The 27,933-nt window shown below is 46.6% G+C and overlaps 1 protein-coding gene across 1 annotated transcript in view; it reads left to right on the forward strand.

The window, feature by feature from the left end:
• The first annotated feature begins 1,368 nt into the window (after window positions 1-1,368).
• The window catches only part of LOC144126134 (oxytocin receptor-like), a 48,217-nt gene continuing 21,652 nt past the window's right edge, over window positions 1,369-27,933 (forward strand). The window contains exons 1-2 of the mRNA XM_077660099.1: window positions 1,369-1,753; window positions 5,283-6,320. Coding sequence (XP_077516225.1) covers window positions 5,300-6,320 — 1,021 coding nt within the window. The 5' untranslated portion in view covers window positions 1,369-1,753; window positions 5,283-5,299. The remainder of the gene's footprint in view (window positions 1,754-5,282; window positions 6,321-27,933) is intronic.

A 27,933-nucleotide genomic window follows, 5' to 3' on the forward strand; every position in this document is an offset into this window, starting at 1 on the left:
GACAGCAAACTAGAAATAAAGATTTGTTACGCGTCCGAAGAAAAGACCATTCTCTTGAATATGTTCATAACAGTATCTTACAATATCCTATAGTTGCCTCACAATAAAAAGTGATGTCTCAGATTGCTGGACTTGTTCCAATAAGCGCACTGAGCAGAGAAAACTTTGCAACGCGTGCGCATGCGGGAGACGTACGTCTGTCCTCACAATGCAAAACCTATTTTATAGTAGCAACAATCTGAGGTCATACAAGTAAAAGCAGTGACAGCTCAAGTATGCGGCTAAACGTATCGAACTGAGCCGTTTGCTGAAAGATTGCTAATAACCTCATCACACTCAGTCTTCGTCAGCGACGTACTCAGCAATTAGGTACGTGCGTGCGTGCGTGCGTGCGTGTGTGTGGGTGTATGTGTGTGCGTGCGTGTGTGTGTGCAGAGTTAGGTCGGCCGCAGGTCTTTTAACCTGCGATGACATCCTAATTCTGAGCTGTGGAAATGCACCAACCATGGAAGAAATTTGGAATTCGACGTACTACGTACGAGAGTACAACAGCGTAAATTTCGCTTCCCATCAGTGCAGGAGCAAGCAGGAAAAGGTGCTTTTCACAAACACAGCCGGCCTGCCCAGCTCCGTTGCCAGGAACGAAGTCCGATCAATCGCAAAACAAAAAAACCAGAACAGATGCGCTGTGCAAGTCACGTCCGAATGAAAGCACGCCAGGAACGGTGACACTTTATGGCGAAGCATTTCGGCACGTACAAAAGGCGTGGGCGATCGCTACCAGCCTCGCGTAGCAGCTATCGGCAAATGAAATGGGAACTATAGCTGGAGTGGTCCTCTCTCGTAATGATCCGCAACGGGTCCTCAAGGGATGAGGCAGGGTAAATGGAGCCTCCCTCGGCGACGCAATCGACGACGAAGTACATAGGTAGATGGCAATCTGCCATCTGGGATTAGGGTGAGAAAACACTGCCTGTCCGGCTGCCCGTCCGCTCCCGCTGGAAATAGGTTCACAAATGCGGGAGCTGTCCCGGCAGCATCGGCATGGGGGAAACGAAAGGACACATTTTCTAAGGATCAGAAAAAAAGAAAGCGTCATATCCCAAGAGCGACTCCCATTTCACGGTTAGATATATTTTCGGGAAAGGGAACAAAGCACGGGGTTTAAGAGTGAACCAGAGAGACAGCGGAAGAGGTGTGGCCGAGGGAAAGGAAGGTACGGCCGAGAAGCGGTTCTCTCCCTCCGTCGTTTAGGGAAGCGGGGGAAGGCGAAGGTCGGAGAGGAGGCACTCCGGGAAGAAGAGAGAGGACTGCGCGCGCCCCGTGGCTCCTCCCGCCTACGAACGCGCGCTCCGCCACCGGCGCGCGGCACAACGCGGCACGTCTTTGCGAGAGACGGACGTCCCGTGGCGCCAGCAGTGACCCTGTTTTTCTTGGAAGGCTGTTTCGATTCCGCTGTAGGAAAATTCGATAAGGAAAAATATAGGGTCGACTTCGTCCTGCCGTGTGATGTGGATTTGATTATCCGTTTCTTCGGTGGGGTTTTGCAAGTGAACTTGGGCTTCTTTCCCTGTACATTTTTTTTTTCTGTGAGAGAGGCTCATGTATAAGGCAATGTATCGGAACTGTGGTGATAACTTTCACCGGAAACAAATTTCCTCAGCGGATGTCCCGGCTTTGCAAGGCCGTCTTCAAGCTTCTCTTCGCTTCAAAAGCATGGATATCTAACGGCATTTTGCTTCATTTCGCTGTGGTAAGTAGACCGATTGCTGCTCCTGATAGTGTGAACGTGCAGTGTTTCTTGCTGTGATTGAAAAAAATTAAGGAATCATGGATCCGCATCAATACATAAGAAGGAAGCAAAATTTAAGCATTCTATTATTTTTCCTTCTCTACGATTTCAAAGTTCGGCAACAACTTTGCGATGTTTGTTTCAAAAGAGCCGAAGGGAAAAGGCTTTACACCATACGTAATAATTGTATTGATTAGTGCACTTTAAATGCTAAAAAATGCAGAAAAGTTTTGCCGCTTCAGATATTCCATCTGTTAAGAAACCGAGAAGAAACGGTTTACTTGGAATGACTTGTACGCTGATAATAGGGCTAGTGTAGAGAGGAATGCGCTGGAAAGCAAGCAATCAAGCGTCTTTGTTAAACTGAGCGGGTTGTGGAAACATTAATTTTAATGCAGGTATCTCTCGCCCAGCCTGAGGTTTTTCTGTGTGTATTTTTATTTAAATTTGTGCCAGAGAATTAGTGAATCAGAAAAGGCGGGATGCACAGACAATGCCCTCGTTTCGAGTTCTTACCCACGCTTCATGTGTCATCTAGTTCCCACAAATCTTCCTTGCTTAAAAAAACAAAACAAAAACAAGCGCGAGTGTTTGCCAATCACATTGCGTGTCTGCTAAGCTTTTTCTGCTTAGAAGCTGATTTCAGTGTTTGATTTTTAGTGTGATTTGCCCTCAATAAACAGAAAAAATAAAAATCGTGCAAAAAAAGTATGTTCAAAGGCGATTCCACAGCGTGCTTACATGTAAGCAAACTCGCAGAGTTCACTTCGCAAGCTCTGTTTTGCACGTCGTTCCTTCTTTTTTTGCTGTGGAGAAAAAAAAACGTCGGATTTGGGAACGAATACAGCTAACAGCCGGACAAATTATAGCAGGATTTCTTCGTTGTTTTCCAATGTTTAGAGCTGCTGTTTTCTCTATTTGTGCGCAACTAACTAGACCCAACTAGACGCCTAGAAATGACTGGTTACGGTGGATATTGAAGTTGCAACCTTAGTTTTTACTTTTGGCCTGAGATGCTTTACACTGCAACTTAACGTTTTTCTGAACTTCGCAGTGCGGTTACTCGCCATAATATTTCTGGTGCAGGCTACATGCCACTGCATAGATACCGGACGGGACCTTGCTTTTGCGAAGGACATGTTTGCCTAGAGAGGATCACTATTATGACATGTTAGCCAAGCACATAAATATCTCATCTTCGTGCTATTTATTTCCCGCAGATTATACTAATCTATTACGTTTGGCATTACCTTCCTTTTTTTCCTTTTCCTGTTGAAAATTTGCTGCTCCTTGTTGTTTATATAGCCAGTAAGACCATGTGGTACATTTACACTCATGAACCCATTCATTCGCTATCGCACTATATAAGCCTATAAACAGCATTGCGAGGTCATTTTTGTGCAGTGGTTCCATCTAATGAGATCAATACACACAGGCGGATAGAGTAGGATAATGTGGACCTCCATTAAGCGCAGTTTTGTTTTAGTTCCGTACATATATTCCGGTCTAGAGCTGCGACACAGCGGTCACGTTCTCTAATAAATAAATAAATAAATAAATAAATAAATAAATAAATAAATAAATAAATAAATAAATAAATAAATAAATAAATAAATAAATAAATAAATAAATAAATAAATAAATATTCGTTTTGCGAAGCGTTATAAATCATTCGCGTTTTAATGTCGCACTCATTCGTCAGAGACGTAAACGTCCCGCAATGACTGCGCCAGAAACGATTTAACACAAGGACACAAAGGACATAACTGGCCTGGGCGTGCCACAGAACGTTGTCGAACGACTGCAATCTTTAATTCTTGTGATAAGGCTTGTCGCCTAACATACAGATGTGAGCAGAGGCACCAGTGAAAGCAGTGGATGGTATGAAGATGATGAATTTGCTTTTTTGGACTAGTTACGTGCACTGGAAGGGTTGCTTTGCCTGCATGCTTTTCGAAATGACACATATTTTGGCACGATGTAGCCAAACTTTGTCGAGCCACAGCACCGAGGATAACCTCGTTTTCGCTATTTGAAATTTTGATGGCTATTACTAACGACCGCCTATAAATCCCTAATTGCAACTGGGCGCCAAACTCTACTAGTTAAAAAGCTAATGATTAAAAATTAGTTACCATCTTATTACTTAAGACGATTCAACGGTTTTCTGGTGTCCGCCAACAGTGGTAATACCATGCCGCAAAAGCCATATTTTTACCCCCAAAAGCCTACTTGAAAATTTTTGAGTGTTCGCTGAAACACCCGGTATATTTTCTCAACATCCTTCATGTCTTTGTTTCACCTCCCTGTCTTCTACCCCATCCCTTTTTAATTCCACCAGCATAAGCAATATATGACAGTTTCCGCGGCCAGCGCCCCATTTGTTTCGTTTCATTTCGGTTTGGTTTATGGGGGTTTAACGTCCCAAAGCGACTCAGGCTACGAGAGACGCCGTAGTGAAGGGCTCCGGAAATTTCGACCACCTGGGGTTCTTTAACGTGCACTGACATCGCACAGTACACGGGCCTCTAGAATGTCGCCTCCATCGAACTTCGACACCGCGGCTGGGATCGAGCCCGCGTCTTTCGGGCCAGCAGCCGAGCGCCATAACCACTCAGCCACCGCGGCGGCTGTTTCCTTTCATTTCGTTTTCTTACATCAATAAAACCATTACTCTTGCTAAACACAAAGCAAAGCCAACCGGTTCACTATCCTTTACTACCTTTTTATCCACTTTTTTTATTTTTCTTTCTTGCTTTCGTAGCTATACAGTGCGTGAAAGTAGTCGCAGTGGCAGGTGTAGTCGTCGATACCTTCAACGCGATAATCTTCCACGGGGACCGAGCGTGTGAAAAAAATTGAACTGTCGGAATTGTGCAGGTATGGAGTACGACGTGTTGTTGTTGCTTGCCTAACAACATGGCACATACCCACAAGGGGGATTGGCCAATACCTGGCGGTGACTATTTGCATTGCAGATTGCATGCGGCAAGCATAGGATGACCTCGTGACTGACGGCAAAACTTCGTTTTCGTTTTTTCGTTCTTCGTTGTACCCAGTGTTGTGTCTTCATACACATTTTTTTTTGCATATAGAAGAAACTGCGAACACTATTTTAAGCAAGGCAGAAACTTGGGGTAGTTGGATCTTGTTTGAACTCAAATACACAGGACGTACGCTAGTCACAGCTGAAAAATTTTGTGACTAGCGTACGTCCTGTGTATTTGTGTTCTTGTCCCTTGTGTTCACTCAGCGCTAGAAAATATGAGTTCAAACAATATCCAACTAGCCCAAGTTTCTGCCTTACTAAATATCATTTCTAGTACAATGGGCCCTTTCTTTCATCCTCTCCTACTTCAGAATTTTTCAGCTGTGACTAGCGTACGTCCTGTGTATTTGTGTTCTTGTCCCTTGTGTTCACTAAGCGCTAGAAAATATGAGTTCAAACTCTTTTAAGCCACTCCTTCTTTTTGTTCTTCCATCTATTCAGCCTACTCGGCCGGAGTCATGGATCTACTGGCCAGTCAGGACGCGCCCCTCTCGACGCCCCCAGCGCAGCACTCGTCGGACGGCGGCGGCGGTGAACTGGTGAACGCCACAACGTGGCCCAGCAGCCGCGACGAATCGCTGGCGCAAGTGGAGCTCAGCGTGCTCGCGCTCATCTTCACTTTCACAGTGGCCGGAAACGGGTGCGTGCTGGCCGCGCTGGCCGCACGCCGCTCGAAGATGACGCGCATGTACTACTTCCTGCTGCACCTGTGCGTCTCCGACCTGACCACGGCTTTCTTCACGGTGCTGCCGCAGCTCGGCTGGGACGCCACGTACCGCTTTCGGGGAGGAAACGTTATCTGCAAGTCCGTAAAGTTCGGCCAGCTCCTCGGGCCGTACCTCTCTTCCTACGTCCTCGTGGTGACGGCCATAGACCGGTACCAGGCCATCTGCTTCCCCCTCTCGAACTGCTCGTGGACACCCACAAAGTCCAAACTCCTCATCTCGTTCGCTTGGCTCGTGGCTCTGCTGTGCTGCTTGCCGCAGCTGTTCATCTTCAGCTATCAGGAGATTTCTCCAGGCGTGCACGACTGCTGGGGCACGTACATCGAGCCCTGGGGCCTGCGCGCCTACGTCACCTGGTACGGATTATCCGTCTTTTTTGTCCCGCTGCTGGTGCTGACTTTCACGTACGTGCGCATCTGCCGCGCCATCTGGAGGAACCTGTATCTGAAACGGCGCAACTCCGAGGCCGAAACAACATCGAAGGTTGTCCGCGCTTACCGTTTCCAAGGGGGCGCCGCAACGCATTCCGGCTCTGGCAGCGGCCCGCCTGCTGCACCCGCGCACAACGGGAAGGCGGCGAGCTTTTCAGGGCCCCGGAGCCATTCTGTGCGTGGCCTGTCTCGGGCCAAGATCAAGACCATCAAGATCACGGTGGTGGTCATCCTGCTGTACATCGTCTGCTCTTCGCCCTTCATCTGTGTCCAGATGTGGATGCACTGGAGCCGCGATGTCGACATCGGCAACGCATGGACGAGTGAGTACTTCTTATAGTGAACTCTCCGCGCTACTTGAATGCACATTGTTCTCACATTTTGGCGCGGCTTACAGGTGCCTTAAAAATGAAGGTTATGAAGGCCGCGAATAAAGCTATATGCATACGTATATAACGGGGATGAGACCCTGCTTTGGTTTATTGTATATGCTTCCGATGTTATCAAAACAGATTGAGGTGGCAGGCGTGACTGTATGCTTTTGTTTCTGGTTATGATGGTGGCATATAAAGCCAAGCACAGTGTGGGCAGTTGTTGTGCATTTTGTGAGGGGGTTTGACCATGGTTGTCGTTTCGGTACTTTGTTTTTATATCGCGGACGTTTTTTAAAAAATATCTGACAAGTTAGATGTAAATTAATCACAATCTTGACAAGCAGCCTCCACACTGAGCGAAGTTCAATTTGAGCAAACAAAAAGCAGTGTGACGTCGTGCTCCAGCAAAAAAAAAATAATAATAATCACACTAAGTCAGTTGGTCTCTAGCATGGCTTCCAATCAACATCTTTCAATAACTTCGCCTCGAGCGTTCTGTTGATTGATTACATGTCCCGACTGTGAAACGATTTGAACGAGGAGCTTGAGACAAAAGTTATATGACACGCATTCATTGCCAGCGATGAGAAAAAAAAACAAAAACTGGCGGCCTGTCATTGAGTCAGTCAACCCCAATGCAGCATAGAAGTACAGGCTAGGTAGCATGCATACCTTGATCAGTTTTAATTAGCGGAAAGAAGATGTTATCTAACGTCGGAGACAGAGCGGAATGAATACGCCTGTGAAGGCTTTGTCTGCCGAGGTTATTCGCATCTTAATTGTTTTTCATCAATTTCGCCTTACTTTCATCATTTTGGAAGCCGCATGTTCTCGGAGGAGAAAAAAGAAACATCAACTGTGCGCACCTATTCAAATGAATGGAAATTCGGTGCCATTTACACAGATGCTCTATTATGCGATACTCGTCGCTCGGGATTTCTATCGCAGTTTTCAGGGCTTGGTTTGCATGCCGATGTTCTTGGGCGGCAAACATTGCCCTTGTGCTCTTCCGTCATCGCCATCAGTGCTCAACCTTGCATATAATGCCGGTCGAGCTGCGCCGCGATATTTTAGGCCCAAACATATGGCCTTCAAACTAAGGCGCCTTTATAAAGGGAATGATGATGATACATCTAGAATATCAAACACTAACCACAAAAAAAATTATGGCACTGCCCATGAGGCACACTGAAGTGCGCACGTATTGACTCCCGTTGAATAGGAAGAATAGAGATGACAGACCTTTAAGAAAATCCATTGTGACGTACGCGATGAATACTCTTCTTTGTAGCGAGGAGAAGCGAGGCAGACGCACTAGATGTCATAAATATATAAATCAAGAACGCAAGAAGCGTTTGTAAAACATTGCTTGCAGTTCCGCTCAACGGAGAAAGGATGAGGGAACTTCCCGACGTTTTGGTCTGACAGTGAAGTATTACTACGCGACGGCTAGAGTTGTTACTTCTTTCGGGCCTTTCTTCTTCTTTCATACCACTGCCTTCGCAGTCAAGGAAAACAGGAAGCGAGCTAGGACACCGCTATGAACTGAACGCTTAATATAAAGACGAATAAGTCGACACGGTTATAAAGGCTTCTTGACGGAAAAAGTGGTAGTCCTTAGCTGATCGCTTAAAAACAGGAGTTACAGCTGGTACGACTTCTCAGCTTTAATGTTCCGAAGTTGTACGTGAGTTATATGACACACCGTCGTGGATGACGCGAAGGAAAAGGCCACAACACCGTAGCTGCGGTCCGCATTCGATCTCGCCAGATTGTGCTCAGCAGCCGTTCGAATGGTGCAACCACTGAGACAACGAAGCAGGTACGGGAGGGCGCAAGAGTTACACCTGTCTTCCCTAATCTGCACTTTGAAGCCCATGAATTGAGAATCATTACTTCTTATCAAGGTATGATGCTAGGTCAGTTGGTTTATATTTATACTTGTTAGGAAGGCAGCGCTGGTTGACGACAGACAAGGACAAGAAGTAGACACAACCGCGCTGAACAACTAACAACAAGCCAGTCCTACCGTACTGTTACGCGATTTCAAATTTACTTTTCAAATTTACTTTTAAATTAGTAAAAAAAACATATTCTAATGCGTCTTTAACAACGCGCTACTCAAATTATATGAGCACAATCCTGAGAGTAGTCTCTTAAACCAAGCGCAGAGACTGTTTCAATATGGATACCCGGCGTTACTCCAGTCCTCTGTGGCTGAAAAATAGAAGTTAAGGAGTAAGCAAAGCAGAGACCACACTTTCAAGGGTGAGAGGGTTCTCAACAAAAAACAAACAAACTAATCGCTATGCCATACGCCCACCAGGTGTGCCATAATCTTAAAAGAATTTGCAAAAGGCCAGGAGTAAGTGTAATCTTATCGGCTACTCACCGTCTTTCCTGCCTTTGTAGGCGTGTAAATGGATCTAGGGAAGACCTTCCAGGAGGCACAACTAATCATCAGGATCCTTTCATGACATGCTCCGCGGCGTTGTTTGCTCAATTTCTTTGTCCTGTGGCAGAAAATGCGTCGGCCAGACAGGTCGGTACATTAATATAAGCCGGCTAGAACATTATACTAGCGCTACAGAAAAAAGTCTGAGAACTTGAGATTGCAGTCCTTGTCGTCGCCTCTATCTGAACTTTGAGCAAACAAATTTTTGCAAAGAACAGAAACCAATGCACCCGTGAAATATACGAAGCAGCTACCAAAAAAAAAGCTAAACGATAGGTGTGTTAGCACGGCATCAGTTGCCTTATTGGAAAATTATAACATTCCTATTTGCCTCGATATGATTCTCAGGGGATCTTGGGTCTTCACGCCTGTGTTTATTAGAGCTAAAACTCTACTTCATGACCAAAACAAGATTACAAAAGCCGGGCCATCGCTGAAGCCTTTACCTGGGCTTAGATTAGTTTATGGGGGTTTAACGTCCCAAAGCGACTCGGGCTATGTGGGACGCCGTAGTGAAGGGCTCCGGAAATTTCGACCACCTGGGGTTCTTGAACGTGCGCTGACAGCGCACAGTACACGGGCCTCTAGAATTTCGCCTGCATCGAAATTCGACCGCGGCGGCCGGGATCGAATCCGCGTTTTTCGGGTCAGCAGGCCGAGTGGCATAACCACTCAGCCACCATGGCGGGTGCCTTGACCATGGACCCGTATAAACAAATATTGCCAAACAGTTCAACCTCCCTGGCCACTGCACGAGAGCAGTATGCTATCGCTGCTTTTTTTTAAACATGGTATTTATTACAGTGAAGCAATCTTCTATCTACACGAACTATCTACAAACCATGGAGAAAACAATCGCAAATCAACAAAATGCATTATACGACACACATAAACAATCAAGCATGAGAAAAGGCGCGACGCAGGGCACATCACTATTGCATGATAATACAACACACCTAAGGAATGACGCACTGGAAACAAGGTAATGAACACAACATTAGGGGTGGTTGCCACTCTTGTACAAATTCAGTATGGGCATACAATTCCTTTAGTTGAACAATCATTCTGCTGAAGTGGTCTCTTGCAGGAACAAGATTCACAATGTCGATCCATCATGCACGTTTTCCAGAGGCTGTGTAGTCCAATCAGAACGAACTTGCCTAAATGTTGACCAATAAATGGCAGTGCAGTGACGTACTGTACTATGCTATTATGCTATCGCTGCAGCCGATCACGCCTTGGGTTAAACTGGAACTCACTCAAGCGCTGTAAATTGTACATCGCCGTCTTCATCAACTTTCGTCTGCGGCGTGAACAGATCAGATCAGCTTAACCTCGATTAGTGCTTGACCTGAGTCTAATATTGTCGCCACACGTGCCGGCGACCCGGCAAAGCAAAACCATGGGCCAAACAGGCTAAGCACACGGTTTCACGTGTCTGCTCGGTTTAACTACATTAAAACTCTACAATTTTTTTTACCACTTCGTCTGTGTTAATTTTGTTTCCATCCCAGCTTAATTGCTTCGAAGTTTTAATCCCATCGCGTTTTTATCCCCCTCTGCATCGTCTTAGGCCACTTTGTTGGTTTTTTCCCATGTGACAGCCTTCATTTTCTTTTCATCTGACAGGCTTTTCGCAGTTTCTAAGTTTTAATCGTTTTATAGCTATTTATTCCAGTCACTTTTTAGCCGTGTCATTTGTTGGCTTTTTTCCCCCAATTTATTGTTGCAGTTGTTCATTGTCACCGTTTTTAGTCGTGTTGGCGGTTGGCCTTCATTTACATTTTTCTAGCTAAGTGTTTTACAGCGAATTATGTGTTGTTGCATTTCTTCCACTTGTTTTCTACCCCATCCCCCCGTTTTCTTTTGGGGGAGGGGGGGGGGTGTCTCTTTGAGTGCGGGTAACGATGAGAAAGGGGGCGATTCATATGGATTTGCCTCGTTTCATCCTTGTACGACCTTGCACATGCGTATCTCTACCTTCTTTTGATTGTGAACTTTCTGTCACAGCATATAAGGTGCGGCCCGGTTGTCTCTGAAAGAAATTACAAAGGGCACTTAAGACTACTTACGTCGTTTATAAGCGAATGCATTAAATTGTTTAATTCTTATTTTTTCCTTCGTTTCTAATGGCACACCCACTAATTAGCATACAGCCGTAAGGGAAGTCATATGCTAGGCTTGCCTTTATTCGCCAAGAGCCAACGCGGTTTTGTGACCTGTGGGTTGCGTGCTCGCGGCCTTAAGGTCCTTGGTTCAATACCCCGCCCATTCAGGAGAAAATTTTAGTTTGGTGATGACGTCATTAAAGGTTTTGTGGACCACTTTTCCTGGACGCCGACAACGACGCCGGGTTTCGTTGCTAATGGGCTACGTAAGGCTTTCGCCTAAATCAAGTTGTTAGTTCAGCCCAGCTGTGCGCACTTCTTTTCCTCGTCCATCGTTTTCCAGCACTGCCTTACTAAGAATAATTCTGGTTTACAAAGACAGCTATTATGAGTTATCGACTTTACGTAATGCGATGCCACTTGTCCCCAAAAAAGATGGTTTGAAAACACTGATAGCTCAATGTCACTAATTTACCCCGGGCAAACATCATCCAAGTAGAAAAAATTCACTGCGCTAATATGCTTCGCTTCATAACACATAAAGAAATGTTGCAGCAATAGTGTAGGTATAGGGTGCTCGTTCGAAATTTGAACTTCTTCCAGGGACGACATGCTAGCTAAGAGAGATAGAGAGGAGAAAACAATATAAAGGAAACAACCAACAAATTTGTCTTTCATTCAGTCAATTTTCATCTAACAAGTGCACTTGACTTGAAGGTATTCTATTTTTATTTTCAGAAAGAGTGAAATAATTCGGCTCAAACTCGCTCGTGCTGTTCAAAACAGGCTTGTCAAAGCAACGCTGACAATGCCAAGCAAAATAACCTGCGACACCTTGGGTTACAACGGGGAGCTGTCTGCTATGCCAAATCTGTCAGCTGCCCCAAAACATCAGTGTGCTCACTCATCAACGTTATCAACAATTTTCCCAGATAAGCAACTGAGGTGGGCCGACTGGGTCACGTGGCCTTGTGGCGTCATCACAGCCTGCCCGCCGGATCGCGAGCCAACTGACCACCATGGCAGGCTGCGGTTAAATAATTGATTGGTCGCGATAGGTTGCTCGGCAAGAGCAACGTGTATGTATGGGCATTAACCCACTAACACTATCGCGTCATATCCTTACAGCGGAGCTTAGATGCCCCTCCAATTTTCTGGACCTCAACGTACCCAGACGAGGAGAACTTCGGACCGCTTAGATTTGTCTGAAGTACATTTAACTTCTCGGTGAAAGAAAATTCTGCCTCCATACTTCGTTCGTTATATCTTGTGGCCCACGTCAGACGATTCGCGGAGAGCGAGAGCGGCTCAATTTAAGCCTGGATGGTGGTGGTACTTGAGCTTAAAATTGAACAGAAACTCGCTGCCACTTGATATGCTCAATAACCGACACTCAGAAGTTTTATTTGTATTTTTTAATGAGCTGCCACGAAGCTCATTGCGGGCGCTGATAGCCCTGTAGAGGTCACCTATGCTTTTTTTACAGTGGACCTTCTAAATATGACTATTTTCTGAGTTTTCTTGTGTTTCTATGGAGTTCTTAATGTCTCATACACCATAAAAACTTAACCGAAACCGGCACTTTCACCTGCTATATGGGGCTTTATTACAACAAAATTATGTGGCGTTATAATAAAAAAAGAAAGCGTTTCTGAATTTTACCCACGTATCTCCTCTTTTTCCAGACTAGTGTATGAGGAAATATTGCTGATAATTTTCCTCAAGAAGAAACATGATGATCACAACCTTGTCGCGCACAAATCCATGCTCTTTGATTCTGCGTCATCCGAGATTCCTTCATGAGCGGATGACCACTGCCAAGGCAAAGCCTTGACAAAAGTTCCCTGCTCCTACAACATCGCTTTTGCAATCTCCTACCTCGGCGTTTTGCTGATAAGGCTGAGTTTTTCAGACAAAGCTGGTTATTTAGATTTTATTATTTGAGCCTGCGATTAAAAGTTGTGATTATAAAGACCTGGTCACCAGAGGCTTTTAAACTGACATTTAGCCGCAAAATAAAACAAAGAAATATTTGCTCGTGAAAATGCCTCCTTGATGACGACGGCGAACTGGGCATTCCTGATAGCTTTTGCCTTAGGCCATGCAAAATAATTTTGAGCCACTGCATGCGTAGAGGCACTTTATGTGAACGCAAAAAGGAAGTACATGTACACACATTAAGGATGATCAAAATTATTCGTCTGTTTTGAGACTTTGCTGCAATTTTCTTGGTGAGAGTATTAGTAGGTGCTCTGTTCAATGTTTAAAAACTGATTCGTCAGCCATATCACTGGTTTCAGCCTGAAAAATAATTGGCGGCAGTGGGTCTCTCACCGAACAATCTGGATTCACATATCTCTTGAACACAGGGACCACATCATCGTTCAATCCTTGATTTTATTAGATCAGCCAACCCTTTTTCATTTATTTAAGCATCTTACTCATCCCTCATTTCATACCCTTTATGCCCTGAGGCAGAGAACATCGCTTAAAAAAAATAATTTGCCATGTTATATTCAGTGTCCGCAGTTTTTTCTTCTCCTGCGTACTGCAAGCATTATTCTTGTTTTGTATTTTATGTTTTAATGTTTGCGTCTATTTTTAACCGTGTGATACCCAGGCATTGAAAACAACGAATAAAAGACGTGAGATTGCAGGGTTTCACGGCTAATGGTCCCTTCAATGCAGAAATTTAAGAAGCCGAGGAATTTATTAAGACAAAGATTACTACAGCATAATTGAATTTAACCAATTGTGATAATCTCTAAGTCTGAGGACGACAAAACTATGCGCAATTGCCCAGGCGTATACAGTAAGTCGAAATAAATTTAAAACTGATCCATCGCCGGCCAATGCAACATTACTACCGTAGAAATATTATGCTCTTTTAATCTTAGGGTTAGCTCTTGCATGAATTTATCTTTCAGCATGCCTGCTTCATCTTAGGAACCTGACTCTCTGACCTGGCTTTGATAAATATGTTGGAAAAGGTCGTTTCTTTATATATGTTAGCGATTCGTGCAGTTGTGCTACAAGAAATGAACACTATTATCCCTTCTACGCTTTGTATTATCGGTGATTCGAGGGGCATTGCTCGATTAACTAGCAAAAATTTTTTTTTCGATTGAGTAATACACCGGCGTCCTTTTTTTGTTGGAAGGAAAGGAAGGAGGGAAGGAAAAACTTTAATGAAATGAAGGGGAGTTTGGTGAGCGTTTGGGTGGGGCCCTCATCCCAGGGCTCCACTGGCTTGAGCTGCCCTGCAGACCTGTTGTATGAGGGCCTGTTGGTCCACCAGGTTATCGCTAGTCATCAGCGGCTCCCACCGCTCAAGAGACGTGTTTTCCGTCTGTAGAGTGTTTGGTTTGGCCCCACATCCCCACGAAATGTGGAAGAGCGTAGGGCGGGCCTGGCACCAGGGACAGGTGTCGGAGTACAATGTTGGGTGTATGGAGGTTTGGAAATGTGTTTGTTTGTATCTGCCGCCAAGAGACGGCATCTGGGGTCTCTAATTTCTTATGAGGCGGAGGGAAGTGTCTCCTTTGAAGACGTTGAAACTCGAGGCGTTCGTTATACCCAGAAAGTAGAGGGGTAAAAGCGGGCACGGTTTGTGGAAAGGATGGCCTTTTTGACAGGAATTTTATCTCTTGCCCAAGGTGAGTTATAAATGACTCTCGACGTATAACAGAAAAGCCAAGTGGGATTTGGCGCGCTGCTCTTCATTACAAACGGAGAAACATTTTCGCGTTTTTAAAATGCGCATGCGAGCCTAATACAAAATCGCACATGCAAAAAGCTTGATTCAGCTCTTTCTCAATACCAAAAAGTGGGCACCAGCTGCGTTGTTGATAATTAAACACCAGCGCACGGGGGTTGTCGACGGGAAGTGCAAGGTCGAAGATTTCTCATCAAGCGGGCAAAAAAAAAAAGTTCCTTCCGCACGAAGTCCGGAAAACGTTACAGCTGATATCTCGTCAGGAGCATATGTCGGAGACTATACAAATGCGTTTTAGTTTATGCTTATTCTTCATCCATTCAAGTGCCATGGCTGGCTGGCATCATCACAAAACTATTTGCACATAAAAAGGAAGATAGTAGTGAGCGCCGGATCACGATCCATCTTATTCAATCACGTGCCCACTATCGTTTCACGCTTCCCATAATTACCATAAACACACCTTTCTATAACTGTTTGCAGCGAGCAGTAAGAGCTTCCTCGGCGCACTTCGATCCAGCCTACCAAATACAATTTAAGAAAATGCAGAGCGCACCAAAATACCATTGGAGCAAACTGCAGTGTCCGTTTGCTTCGATGCATTAATCGTTTTTTTCTTACTCTTCGTACTGCGTGCTATGCTTCTTCCACATACATTGCCCAAGAAGATTGGCCAGGTTGTGTTAGTGCTCACGCATGCTTCGATTACCAGGCATCCGAAAGTAAAAATTCATCAGTGCAGACTGGCTTATAAATACAGAAAAGGCTGGGCGTGGAATTGAGTACCTGAACGGAGAAAACAAATGAAATAAAGTGCAAACAACGGTGCTTTCTGAACAGTTGAGCACATACCAGGGATAGACCAAGGAACAACCAAGGATAGACCAAGGATAGACCAAGGAAGGACAAACACTACATGCAGCAGTGCTCAGGAGAGGTTCTAGAGTGCGGTGGCTTGAAAAGATATGCGAGAAACAAAATGACGTCGCTGGTGGGAAAATCCCCTAGGAGGAGTTGTTCATTCCTGGTTAGACATTTGTGCAAGACGTGCAAAAGCGGTACGAAAGAGGAACGAACATAGAGCAGCAAAGAGAACATCTTGTCCACAGGGATTCGACTGAACCAGGGACATGAAGAAATTATGGATTTCTTCAGGACTGGCCCAGGCGGTGACGTGCATATCCGTTGACGCAAATGATTCGTTTTAGAGCATGTATAACAAAAGTGTCATTAGAAACGGTTGAAGAATGCATCGAGTGCTACGCGAGTGTCACATTTAAAAATGTTTGTAGGTTTAGTACTCACAAATTTTCGGGGCTTTTTTTTTTCCCTTAAAGTCGCTATACATAAAATATGAAGATGGGTTGTGCTGTCAAAGCGCAGGCATCACAATCGGCTCTAACTTTGCTGCGGATCTGGCTGATTTGCTTATTGTGCAGAGGGACCGAAAGTTCGTGCACTGCTTAGAAAACTTTAGTATTGTTGCCTTATGGGTATATGTAGGCGATTTTTGCTGCGTCTTCCCAAAGACGAGGCAGGCAGATAAGGGCGGGCTTGGGGTTGAGAGAATGGGCAAATGTGTTCTCCGAGTTGATATTCACTGACGAGAATTGTGATGGACACATGTCACAGTTTCTAGACGATTCGTCAGTCGTCAAACTTGCTGGCCGTACAGAACTAGGAGCGCAAAATGTTTGTTGCTGCAGGATTCTGAGCACTACAAGCTCAAGAAGGCTGACTTCATGTCTTGCCTGAGGGACGCTACTCAGGAGTCGTGCCACCGCAGATCTCAAGAAAACATTTATGTGAAGTTGAGGAGAATACAGGAAAGCGGGTACCTAGGTCAATTACTGCCAGCGATATTTCAGTCGCTACCCTGGCTGCACGGAATCTTTGCTTGGGAATATCCACCACGAAGTGAGTTTCTTTTTCTGTAGTAAAATTTAAATCCATAGAGAATCATGAATAAGTTTTCAGTTCGCGCTTCGTATCGGTTGTATTCTTCGTCATAACTATATTGTGCTAATGATCGTCTTGAGCCTTCAAGCAGCGCGTTTGTCCACTGTGGCCTAGCGCCAACGAGGCCACATACTTGCGTTATTCAGTAAAACCATCGGAGTTCGTAGTTTACAATACCACAAGCTGTCCGGAGAGGCACGCTACGCTAACATCCGGATTCCTGTCAGCCAAATCGACACTAAGTGGCCAAGGACCACCTGTGCAGAAAATTACCTGCGCTGACCAATTTCTTTGTTTCAAATTACCCACGTCCGCAGGCTGTTTAATAAAGCGTGACGCACCAGCTTTACCTTTGCGCCCCTTATTAAGACACTGCCGCTTATTTTGTTCCGTGATATTTGACTCACTTATCGTGAAGACCAATACAGATCGTCGACATTGGTCCTTTTGCCAAAGCCCCCCAATTATTTTCATTTTCTTCTTGTTCTTTCTACCAATTTCACTGAACTCATCGGCATTCGGATACCTTATTTTCATCATCCCCGTACGCTTTCCGGCATTCTTAAGCATATTTAAGGGCAGACTTATTCACATTGTTGCTTTAATGCGAAACATAATCTCTAGGCGTATCAGGGATTGTTATCGCATATATACTCTAACAAGCTGCGTCATATGGACTGTATACTGTGAAAACATGCAATAGTTCACAGTGTATGTAGATTCACATTCAGTATTCTGCTAATGACTTATGCATTAGGAATTGCCCTTTCTTCCTTCCCCGCGAAAAACGGCTATATATTTGCAGCGGCATCATAACAGAAGTCATGAAAAAATTTTTCTTCTCATCGCGTTTTTTGTTGTTCATAATCGTAGAGAAATACGGATAATCACGAAAGTCCGCTTCCTGATTTTTTAAAGTTTTATTTAATCGCATGTAATCTGAATGCCCCCCAGCGGCAGGTGGCCTACGACAGACGCCGTATAAGGCGGGGCCGCAGATTAATGTCGACGACCAGCAACGTTCCTAAATGTGCAGGTACAGTCTTTGTAGAAAGTACACAGCCCAAGGGGTCTTCTTCTGATACCTGCAGCTAGGCTCCTTTTGCATACTCAGGGACCCTAATATTACGAAGGCGGGAGGAACTTGCGTCCTCAACCCTCCAAAGCTTATGACTCTCAAATGCGCTAAAGACCCCCGCTAGACCGCTTTGAAGCAAACCTCTTGGGCTGTATATTTTTGACAAAGACTGTACATCGCGCCAACCTGGGGTCTGTTTGCATCCCGCTTCCATCGAAATGCGCCTGCTGTATCCAGGATTCAACCCCGTCACCTTGGGCCACGGAGGAAGACTATATAGGAGTGGAAACTCCGCCGTCTGCGGCGACCAGAAAAGGTCACATGCCCGCGGCGCCACTATCCTGCTGGCGGCGCCTGGCGGCCTGGAAAGAAGCTACTGAAATACAACGTCACGGCGTGCCCGCTGAAGCAAACACCCGTGTTGTCTGCTTGCCGTCTGCTTTGAGCGCGCCGCCGGAGCCACCTGCCCGGGCGCTGCATTTTTTTTCGCCGCGGCTTCTGCGAGGCGTCGCATGGCGCCGTCACTACATGCGACCCCGTCGGCGCATAAAATTGTGACTTTATCTGGTCGCCTGCGCTCGCTCGCGCTGACGGGAGTTTCACCTCCTATATAGTCTTGCTCCGTGCCTTGGGCTAAACAGCCGAGTGACATTCGCGACTTTTCTTACGAAGACAAAGCACCTGAACCGATCGAATGCGGAGGTGTTCCGAAGGACCACTTCCGGGGTCAGTCTGGGTAGAAGAGATTTTTTTTTTATTTCAAGGCAAACTCGCGCTTTTTCGTCGACGGTGGCATTCTCGTCTGAGCCAAACAGTTTTTATTTTTTTTTCGCGAATGTAACGAAACAAACGAGGGACAAGGAACAAATGCGCTTGATAACAGTCTAAAAAATATAGATGGTAATACGTAAACGTGACAAAAAAAAAGAGCGCAAAAACAGGACAAGAAAGAGATGACAAACGATCATGTGCTCAAGGCGCTTTGTGTCGCTACTTTCTTGTTTTCTTTGAACGGGCTGTTCTTCGTTGAAAGGAAGAAATCCATGTATGGAGTTTGAAAAGAGCCCGTATCGAGTTCGAAAGCGGAGCCGTGGGTGCTCGACGCGCAATTTGAAGAGAATATAAATACATTACATCGACTAAGCGGACTCTCGTACACACCAGGTGAATGTCTAAACTAGAAGCGCTATTTCCATGTTGCTTCACAGGAAACGAGCTAGAAAAGTATGACAGTCTGTGCTATTTGATTTTAACTAATAAAGCTGCGCAATTCTGGGTGTTTTAGGCCTCACAGATTTTAATAACTAAATACGAACATACGTTTGGAATCCTGTGTGCAGGCAGAAAGCCAGGATGATGAGGTATCCTTCCCCGCGCACCATCTTTTCGAAGCAATTAACCGAGCTTTGTGTTGTAGTGGATGAAAGGCACGGAGTGAAGTTATGGCCGCTATGAAAAAAATCTTTTCGTGCGATCCTCTTCGCTTATTGCAATCCACCCGTCTCTCTAACTGATACCACCGACAAAGAGGGTACGGGACGATCGAAGTGCAAAATGAATCAGAGGGAAACGAACTTCGAGTGCGATAATTAAACCACCTTTCCCCAATCTCCGTAGATAACAAAGCGTGATATGACACTGCACGCATGCCGCAATAAATCTCGTAGTTGCAGAGACAGCCAGGTACAAAACTCTCGGTGCTTGAAACGCGCCTGCCCATTATATGTGCTCAGCGATGTGTTTCAACAAACAGCGCCTCGTGTACTTAGAAAGCTGGTTCTGTCGCAGGCAAACAATCACTTTACATGAACAGGCTGGGTGCCTGAGAAGAACTGCGCAGTCACGGTCCTTAAATCTTTCTACTATACAGCGTGAGAAAATTTCTGTTCCCATGTTTTCTATGTATTTCTGGCACCAGAAAACTCGCGCAGTCACTCCAGGCTGCTGTTGTATTTAGTTAGCATGGAAACATTTATATAAAAGCGCTTCTAAACTACCTTTTTCATCAGAACTCAAACAGCAATGTCTAAACGTCCCGACGGATTACTCCGATATCGGAGCAAACGATGTGATTGCACTAATTCGCCGCGCCACATTTAACTAGTCGTGAGAATCGCGAATAGCCGCTGAGCAACAGCAGTAGGTGTTGTGAATGAATGAATGAATGAATGAATGAATGAATAAATGAATGAATGAACGCACTTTATTCAGGTGCTCATGTATACAAAATTTATACCTAGGCCGCTGTCTAGTGACCTATCTAGTCATGATATAGTCACCGTAAAACTTGTCTCTCGTCTTGCCCCATCTGTTACTGTCCTTCACACTGACAACCGTCTTTCTTCCGACTCCCTTACGCGCTCCCACGCTCTCCGAGTGCCATCTTCGAAAGGCTGCCCATTCGGCAAGCGCTGCACGTTGGTCGCTTTCCGGTCTGCACGCTTGCTAATTGCAGGAGCTCCACGTGTCCTTCCGTTCAGCGTTATCTCTCGACCGGGTCCCTTTGAACACCGCTTCCTTCTGAGCCGCCGTGGCCTTGCGCACCGTGGCGGAAGCGAGGCGCTGCGGCAGCGTCTACGAAGCTCTTCTTTGAAATGGCAGATGCCAGGAAGATGGGAAAGACTTCTCGAGACAAACACCGCGGGTAGGAGAGAGGATGTGGTAGCCCTGACACGGTCACCCACGCGGCACTTTCTTGAAGATGGTTGCAGCTTGCGAAAGGAAATCAATAACCTACAGATTGGGTCAGTTCATTTTTTTTCTCCGCCGACACAGAACGAAATCATTCTGACTGCTCTGATTGTACTCTTCCATTTTCCCCAAAGCTATCGACTGCCTGCATGTCTGCAAAGAAACGAGGTGACGCTGCAGTGGCTAGTTGGCTCGTGGAATGCAAGAGACTAAAGAGCGCCGTGGCTTTGTTGTGGCGGGGACGTGTCTCGAGGGTGGGTTTTGGAGGGTTGTAGGCGTGTGTTTAGTTTCTCCGAATGAATGGAGTGGTCGATGCTTCGAACTTAGTAATTTCGCTCGAACTGCGGCGGCTCGCGGTGACCGCCTACGGCGTATTCCTGGAATTACTCCAGCAATGTGTACTATATATGTGGTCGGTGGTAAGAAGAAAGCGGCGCTACAGTTGATTTCTAGCGCTAGCCATTGAATCAGATCAACAATCTGTGGCTCTCTGCACTAGCCGGCGTGATCTTATTCCGAAACAATAGTTGGGAGAAGCCTGTGCCTCCCCGCGGCCTGGCAGAAGCGCGCTCGCCGTCTATTGGCACACCTGCGGCGCAATGCGTTGCCAGCTAGAGCAGCAGTTGATAAACTCAGTCCCCGATCAGCAGTTGGGCTAGTTGGTATGGATTCACAATAAAATAGCGCAAAAGACGACGGACCAGAGAAAGGAGAACATTGGGCGGCGCTTGTCAGGTGTCCTTTCTCTGGTCCGTCGTCTTTTGCGCTGTTTTATTGTGAATTAGTTCCCGATATCTTGTTGCGGTGTTTAGGCCGACAGTTTCTTCTGGCCTGGTCTGGTGCTCGGCTTATTTAGGGTGAAATGCTTGGGAAACGGATCTCTGACCCCACCTTGAGAAGAAGAAAAATACCTTGTGACATGGCGCTCTTTGGCCATAGCTGCCCTTGCGCCATAAAAATCCATAATCATCATCAGTTTCTTCTGGTTGTTCACCCCCTTAACGAATCGGTTGCCGAGCAGAGCAGGTGTTTGAGAGACGCAGTGGTTAAGGTCGAAAAAAACAAAAAACTCTCGTCGGCAAACAAAGTGCGGCGGACGCAGCTATAGGTGCTCGGCCTTGTTTCCGCCTTCTTTGTGGTGTCATTTGTCCTCCACTGCCATGCGATGACCGAAACGTAGACAGAAGCACGCTTTAAATGTGGCAACTGCCAACAGCTGCTGTTTCCTTGCAAACAAGTTAGCGAATACGCGCCGTTTTATGAAACAACGTAAGACAGATCGTGTGCCGAAAAAAGCTTAACGAGCTTACGAACCTTTTCGTGCACTGTAGTTTGCTGTTTTAACCACAACAATGCAATTGCACAGAAATGACGCAATTAAGCTAGCACCGTACGGAAACCAATTATTCAACTTTATTCAGCACCACTTCTGGACGCGTGACAAGAAATACGACGACACCATTGGCTTAATGGAAACCGCGCTCCCTTACAGGCATCAGTGGTGGTGGCAGCAGTGCCGCATTGCGGCGCTCAACAGCAGAGAAGTAGGTAATTAAATAAAAAGGCGAATTCGAACACACAGAATAACAAATACTCTGATATTCAGTACCTCAACGGACTATAAACGCAATTACGAATAATGCACTTATTTTCGAACGGTAGCACTTTGCTTACTTGAATGTGGTACGCGAAAAAACACAGTGCAAGAGACACGGTGCGTTCAGGAAAAAAGAACAAAATATTAGGAGCGAAAGAAATAGAAAAGAAGCGCGGAAATGATTGTTCTTAAATATGACATATTTCTCTTGCTAGGAAATAGGGAAAATTAAATATTTAATGCTTTGACGCGACATTATACGTTCGTACAAGTCGCACATGCGCTAGAAAATACTCTGCTTACATTATTTGATATCGGGTGAGCAGGCCGGCGACATAAAAACAGCCACGGGTGGTAATTAAGTTTTGTCCGAGGCCCTCTTCCCACGCATATCAACCAAGTAGAGCCGGGCACTAGGCCATGAGGGATCTGGTACCGGCTAGAAAACCGGTGGGTACTCGGTGGCACTGGAGTTCGAACCCAGCAGCTCACGAATGCGAGGCGGAAGCTCTAACAGAAGGCCACAGCCTTGGTTGGGCAGCAGAAATTCCGTCACAGAGTTTACATATTATTTGGTCAGGAGGAAGTGTGTTCGCGTAGTTACAAAAGTGCGGCCGTGCAGAAACTCGATGATCTATTTCAGGAATTTGTTCCAGCGGAGAAAAAGCGCATAACGCTTGTTAGAAAAAATCGTTGCTAACGCAGGTGCCTTATTTACGTTTATTATGATTCTGCTTATCACCCCGCACTGAACTTCCCTAGCTTCCTAGCTCCACATACTTTTTATTGTTCGCAGGCAGAGGCAACCGTGTTTTGCGTTCTGTTCTTGCCAAATCTATAAAAAAAAACTCAGGTTTAGAGTAGAGCAGCATCAAATGCGAATTCTATGCGCTTTAGGATTGCTTGTTTCGTTATTTTTGCCGCAGAAAAAGTTTTCGCCAAAATACATGTGAAAGAAAAAAAAAACCTTTTTCCGTTCCGCCATCGCGAATGTTTTCAGATTACATGTTGTTTTCAACGGAAAATAGAAGACTGAGGGTAAAGCAAACTGTGGCAATGTAAACAGATGCTGTCTTTCAAGCTTTCCCCTAGAGCTAAGAAAGCACTCAAGTCACGCTGTCCGGGGTTCTCGAGGAAAGCCTTGCCCTCACTCGCTGAGAGGATGTTACAGCCAAGAGGCGAATCACCGGATATCCTTTCGTGTCTCATGAGAAACGCGTCAGTCTGCTGCTCAACCATCTGTAAATGCTACGTTAAAAACAAACTCAAAGCGACGCTGAGGTCCCACGGATGTTCCAGGTGTTTTAAATTCAATCACCTGTTTTCATCCTCTTTCTGTTTCCCCGATTTTTTTCAGATACACTCGGGGCAGAGTTTTGAGTCATCTTCCTGTTTGTGTCAAGCGGTTGTCGTTTAAGGTTCTGGTTTCGTTTCGTACCGTTCCTTCCATTTGGTCCACCTGTAGCCCTAGCTTTTGAGACGGCTGCTTACCTGCGACAATATTTGATGCCCTCTCGTGGCGAGCCGTTGGATTCAGCTCTCGTGAGACCTGAAGCGCTTGCCGTTTCTGTTGCTCAACAATGTTATCGCGACATTAAAAACGACACCTCTGTGGCGAAATGGTTCCTGATTCTTTTCTTTCTTTTTTGTTTTTCATTGCGCCTCTCGTTTCAGTAATTTGTCCTCGCTCAAACCTGCTCATGCAGCTTTTTCTTGGTGCAGGTCTCTGCGCATTTTTAAGTGCTCTTCAATAACAAAGCTGCAATTATTATGTGTGTGCAAATTTTTGTTTTAACTGAATGAAAAGCATGGCGGAAGCTTTGATACGAATTCGCATCTCCTCTTACCGGTGCAAAAACAGCTGGCTAACGACAGCGCCCAAAAAACAAACATGGAAAAATGCTCAGCGTATAGTGCATTTTTGTTCTCAGCACTGTCCTCTCGTTTTAATACATTAAGCTCTATCGATTACCACCAGCTGACTTTCTACATTATTGCTAATTATTCACTTGTTTTCTTATTTTTATATACTTTCTCTGGAGTGACCAGTTTTGGTCCAGAAGTAATTCACCGCTTGTTTATTTCAATTGCGTGCTTGAACTCTTATTCAGTTCTATTCGTAGAGGAAGCACGAAGGCCCTTTTTCAGATGGCAGCCATGTCGCGATGTGTCATAGCCGCACGCTCGAGAAACGCTGGCGATTCTTATTCTTCAGTATCTCGCATTTTTCACGAAACGATATGCCCGAAATGCGTGGATATTCATTTTGCATACTTTGATTTAGGCGTAAATAAAACTAGTCTAACATTTTAGAGCAAAAGCTTTGCCTCACAACCAAAGCTGCAAAAACCGGGCCATCACTGAGGCCTTTATCTTGACCTATAAAATTAATATTGCCGCGACTGGGACTCCAACCCTCGCGGCGCGAACAGATCAGCTACACTGGCCAGTGCACGAGAGCACTATGCTCTCGACGCAGTCGATTACGCCTCGTGTTTAACTGCAACACACTCTCGCGCTGTGCATTGAACATCATCGTCTTCATCAACTTCCATATGTGGTGTGAACAGATCAGATCAGTTTAACCTCGATCAGAGTTTAACCTGAGTCTAGCATCGTCGCCAGACGTGCCGACTACCGAGCAAAGCAACACCACGAGCCAATCAGGCTTAACGCGTGCTTTCGCACCTCTACTCGGTTTACCTACGTTAAAACCCTACCACTTTTTTTCACGAAACTATATTGTCACGGTGTTGGTGACAAGAGAGGACCTGTTAAAAGGCAGGGCTCGGCAGCACGTCCTTCAGTTGGCGAGACGGCGAACTTCAACGTCTTTCAAAACGAGAGCACCACGAGCGTCGTCTTCTTTCCGAGCGCCACGAACGCCACCTGGCATTCCTCCCCTCTTAAAAAAAAAAAACACGCGCAGAAGAGCGCGCGAACACAAGCACACACACAAGCACACACAAGCACAATTAATCACACAAGAGAGGCACGAAGATTCTGGGTGGGTCCCCGTGCCAAATACGGCTTCAGGCGCAAAACATGGACGATCTCTGGACGGGGCTTTCGACGGGTTCTCTGCTGGGAAAGTTCAGCGTCCGGTTCTACCTCGTAATTAACGTCGCTGACGCGCCGCAAGACTTTGTAGGGACCGAAATAGCGGCACATGAGTTTTTCGGAGAAGCCGCGTCGTCGAACAGGTATCCATACCCAAACCTGGTCGCCGGGATGGTAGGAGACTTGTCTGTGCCGGAGGTTGTATCGCCGCGAGTCTTTGTCTTGTTGCTGGGTGATGTGAATACGGGCTAGCTGACGAGCCTGCTCGGCTTCGTGGGTAAACTCCTCAGCGTCAGCAGAAAGATGGTCATCGGTTGCGCAAGGGAGCATTGCGTCGAGCATCGTCTGAACCTCCCTGCCGTAGAGGAGGCGGAACGGTGTGAAACGGGTCGTCTCTTGAACTGCTGTGTTGTAGGCGAATGTCACGTACGGTATGATCGTATCCCAATTCCTGTGTTGTACATCGACGTACATCGCCAGCATGTCCGCCATAGTCTTATTAAGCCGCTCTGTCAGCCCATTTGCCTGCGGGTGGTAAGCAGTAGTTTTCCGGTGGGTCGTCCCGCTTAGCTGAAAAATTTCGGCCATCATCTGGGAAGTAAATGAGGTTCCTCGGTCGGTAATGACGTAGGTCGGGGCGCCGTGCCGAAGTACGATCTGATGCACGAAGAAATCCGCAACCTCGGACGCTGTGCCACGGGGTAAGGCTTTGGCCTCGGCGTATCGAGTGAGGTAGTCTGTGGCAATGATGATGTACCGGTTGCCACCCGAGGACAAAGGGAACGGACCGAGAAGGTCAATGCCGACCTGATCGAATGGGGCGCGTGGTGGTGCAATAGGTTGGAGGAGTCCCGGAGGCTTGGCGGTCGGGGCCTTACGGCGCTGACATTGCCGACAGCTCTGCACATAGCGTTTGACAACAGTGGCGAGTTTGGGCCAGTAGAACAGCTGGCGGATTCTGGAAAGCGTGCGAGAGTATCCTAAATGGCCAGAGGTTGGTTCGTCATGGCACGCAGAAAGTATTTCCTCCTGAAGTGTTGTCGGCACGACGAGGAGATACGCGCGCGAACTGGAACCAGGGTTCTTCTTATAGAGCACGCCTCGTTGCAGGGAAAACGACGACAGGTGTCGAGAAAAACATTTAGGAACGGTGGCTGGCTGGCCTTCCAAATAATCGATGAGGGGTCGTAGCACTGGATCGGCGCGTTGTTGGGTTGAGAAATCAGAAGAATTGATAGCCCCAAGGAAACTGATGTCGTCGTCCGTGTCGGGGGTTGCGAGTTCGACAGGCGCACGAGAGAGGGTGTCGGCGTCTTCATGCTTATGTCCGGACTTATAAACAATGGTGAGGTCAAACTCCTGCAGGCGAAGGCTCCATCGCGCCAGGCGTCCAGACGGGTCACGCAGGTTGGTCAACCAACACAAGGAGTGGTGGTCAGTGACCACTTTGAAAGGGCGTCCATAAAGATAGGGGCGAAATTTCGCAGCAGCCCAAATAATGGCGAGGCATTCTTTTTCTGTCGTCGAATAGTTCATCTCTGCGCGCGACAGAGCGCGGCTTGCATAAGCGATGACTCGTTCAACGCCATCCTGGCGTTGCACGAGAACCGCGCCGAGGCCGATGTTGCTGGCGTCGGTGTGTATCTCAGTGTCACCTCGCTCATCAAAATGGGCAAGAACGGGCGGCGTTTGAAGTCGCAGGCGGAGCTCGGCGAAAGCCATTTCTTGCTCGTGGGACCAAACAAAAGGTGTGGTGTCACGGGTGAGGCGAGTCAGCGGTTCTGCGAGGTCAGCGAAATTTTCGATAAAACGCCGATAGTAACTGCAGAGCCCTAGGAAGCGCCGAACAGCTTTCTTGTCACGTGGCAGTGGAAATTCCGCAACCGCGGCCAGCTTGTCGGGGTCGGGCTTCACGCCGGCGGCGCTGACGACATGGCCGAGAAATTTCAGCTCCTGGTAACCGAAGTGGCATTTTTGGGGCTTCAATGTCAGGTTAGCTGAACGAAGGGCTTCGAGGACCGTCCGCAGGCGATCAAGGTGTTGACTAAATGAGTCGGCGAAAACCACCACGTCGTCGAGATAGACTAGGCAACACTGCCATTTAAGACCAGAAAGGACAGTGTCCATCATCCGCTGAAATGTGGCAGGCGCAGAACAAAGACCGAAAGGTAGAACTTTAAATTCATAAAGGCCGTCGGGAGTGACAAAGGCCGTCTTCTCACGATCCCGCTCATCGACCTCAATTTGCCAGTAGCCACTTTTTAGGTCGATGGACGAAAAATAACGAGCGCGCCGAAGGCGGTCGAGAGAGTCGTCAATACGTGGCAATGGGTAAACGTCCTTCTTCGTGACTGCATTCAGCTTCCGGTAATCGACGCAGAAACGGAGGGTGCCGTCTTTCTTTTTAACGAGGACGACCGGCGAGGACCATGGGCTGTTGGAAGGCTGAATAACGTCATCTTCGAGCATCTCCTTAACTTGGGACTTAATGACTTCGCGCTCTGTAGACGATACCCGATAGGGGTGTTGACGGATCGGGTGTACGTCATCGTACGTCACGATGTGGTGCTTGGCTATGGTAGTTTGACGCACTTTCGACGAGGAGGCGAAACACTGTCTGAATTCGAGCAATAGTGCACACAGCTGCTCCCGTTGGCTGGTTGACAGCGCGGAGTTGACATCGAGGCTCTCGAGGGGAAAAGGAGGCTGCACTGGTTCTGAGGAGAAGCACTCGGAAACATCGGAGATGCGTTCGATAAAGGCTACGGAAGTGCCGCGAAAAAGATGCCGATGCTCGTGCGAAAAATTGGTAGCAAGTACCTGTGACTGGCCACTGTGAAGATGGATCAGACTGCGGGCCACGCACACGCCTTGCGTCAACAGTAATGACAGGTTGGTT

The sequence above is a fragment of the Amblyomma americanum genome, chromosome 3, assembly GCF_052857255.1.
Source record: "Amblyomma americanum isolate KBUSLIRL-KWMA chromosome 3, ASM5285725v1, whole genome shotgun sequence".
Classification (NCBI taxonomy): domain Eukaryota; kingdom Metazoa; phylum Arthropoda; class Arachnida; order Ixodida; family Ixodidae; genus Amblyomma; species Amblyomma americanum.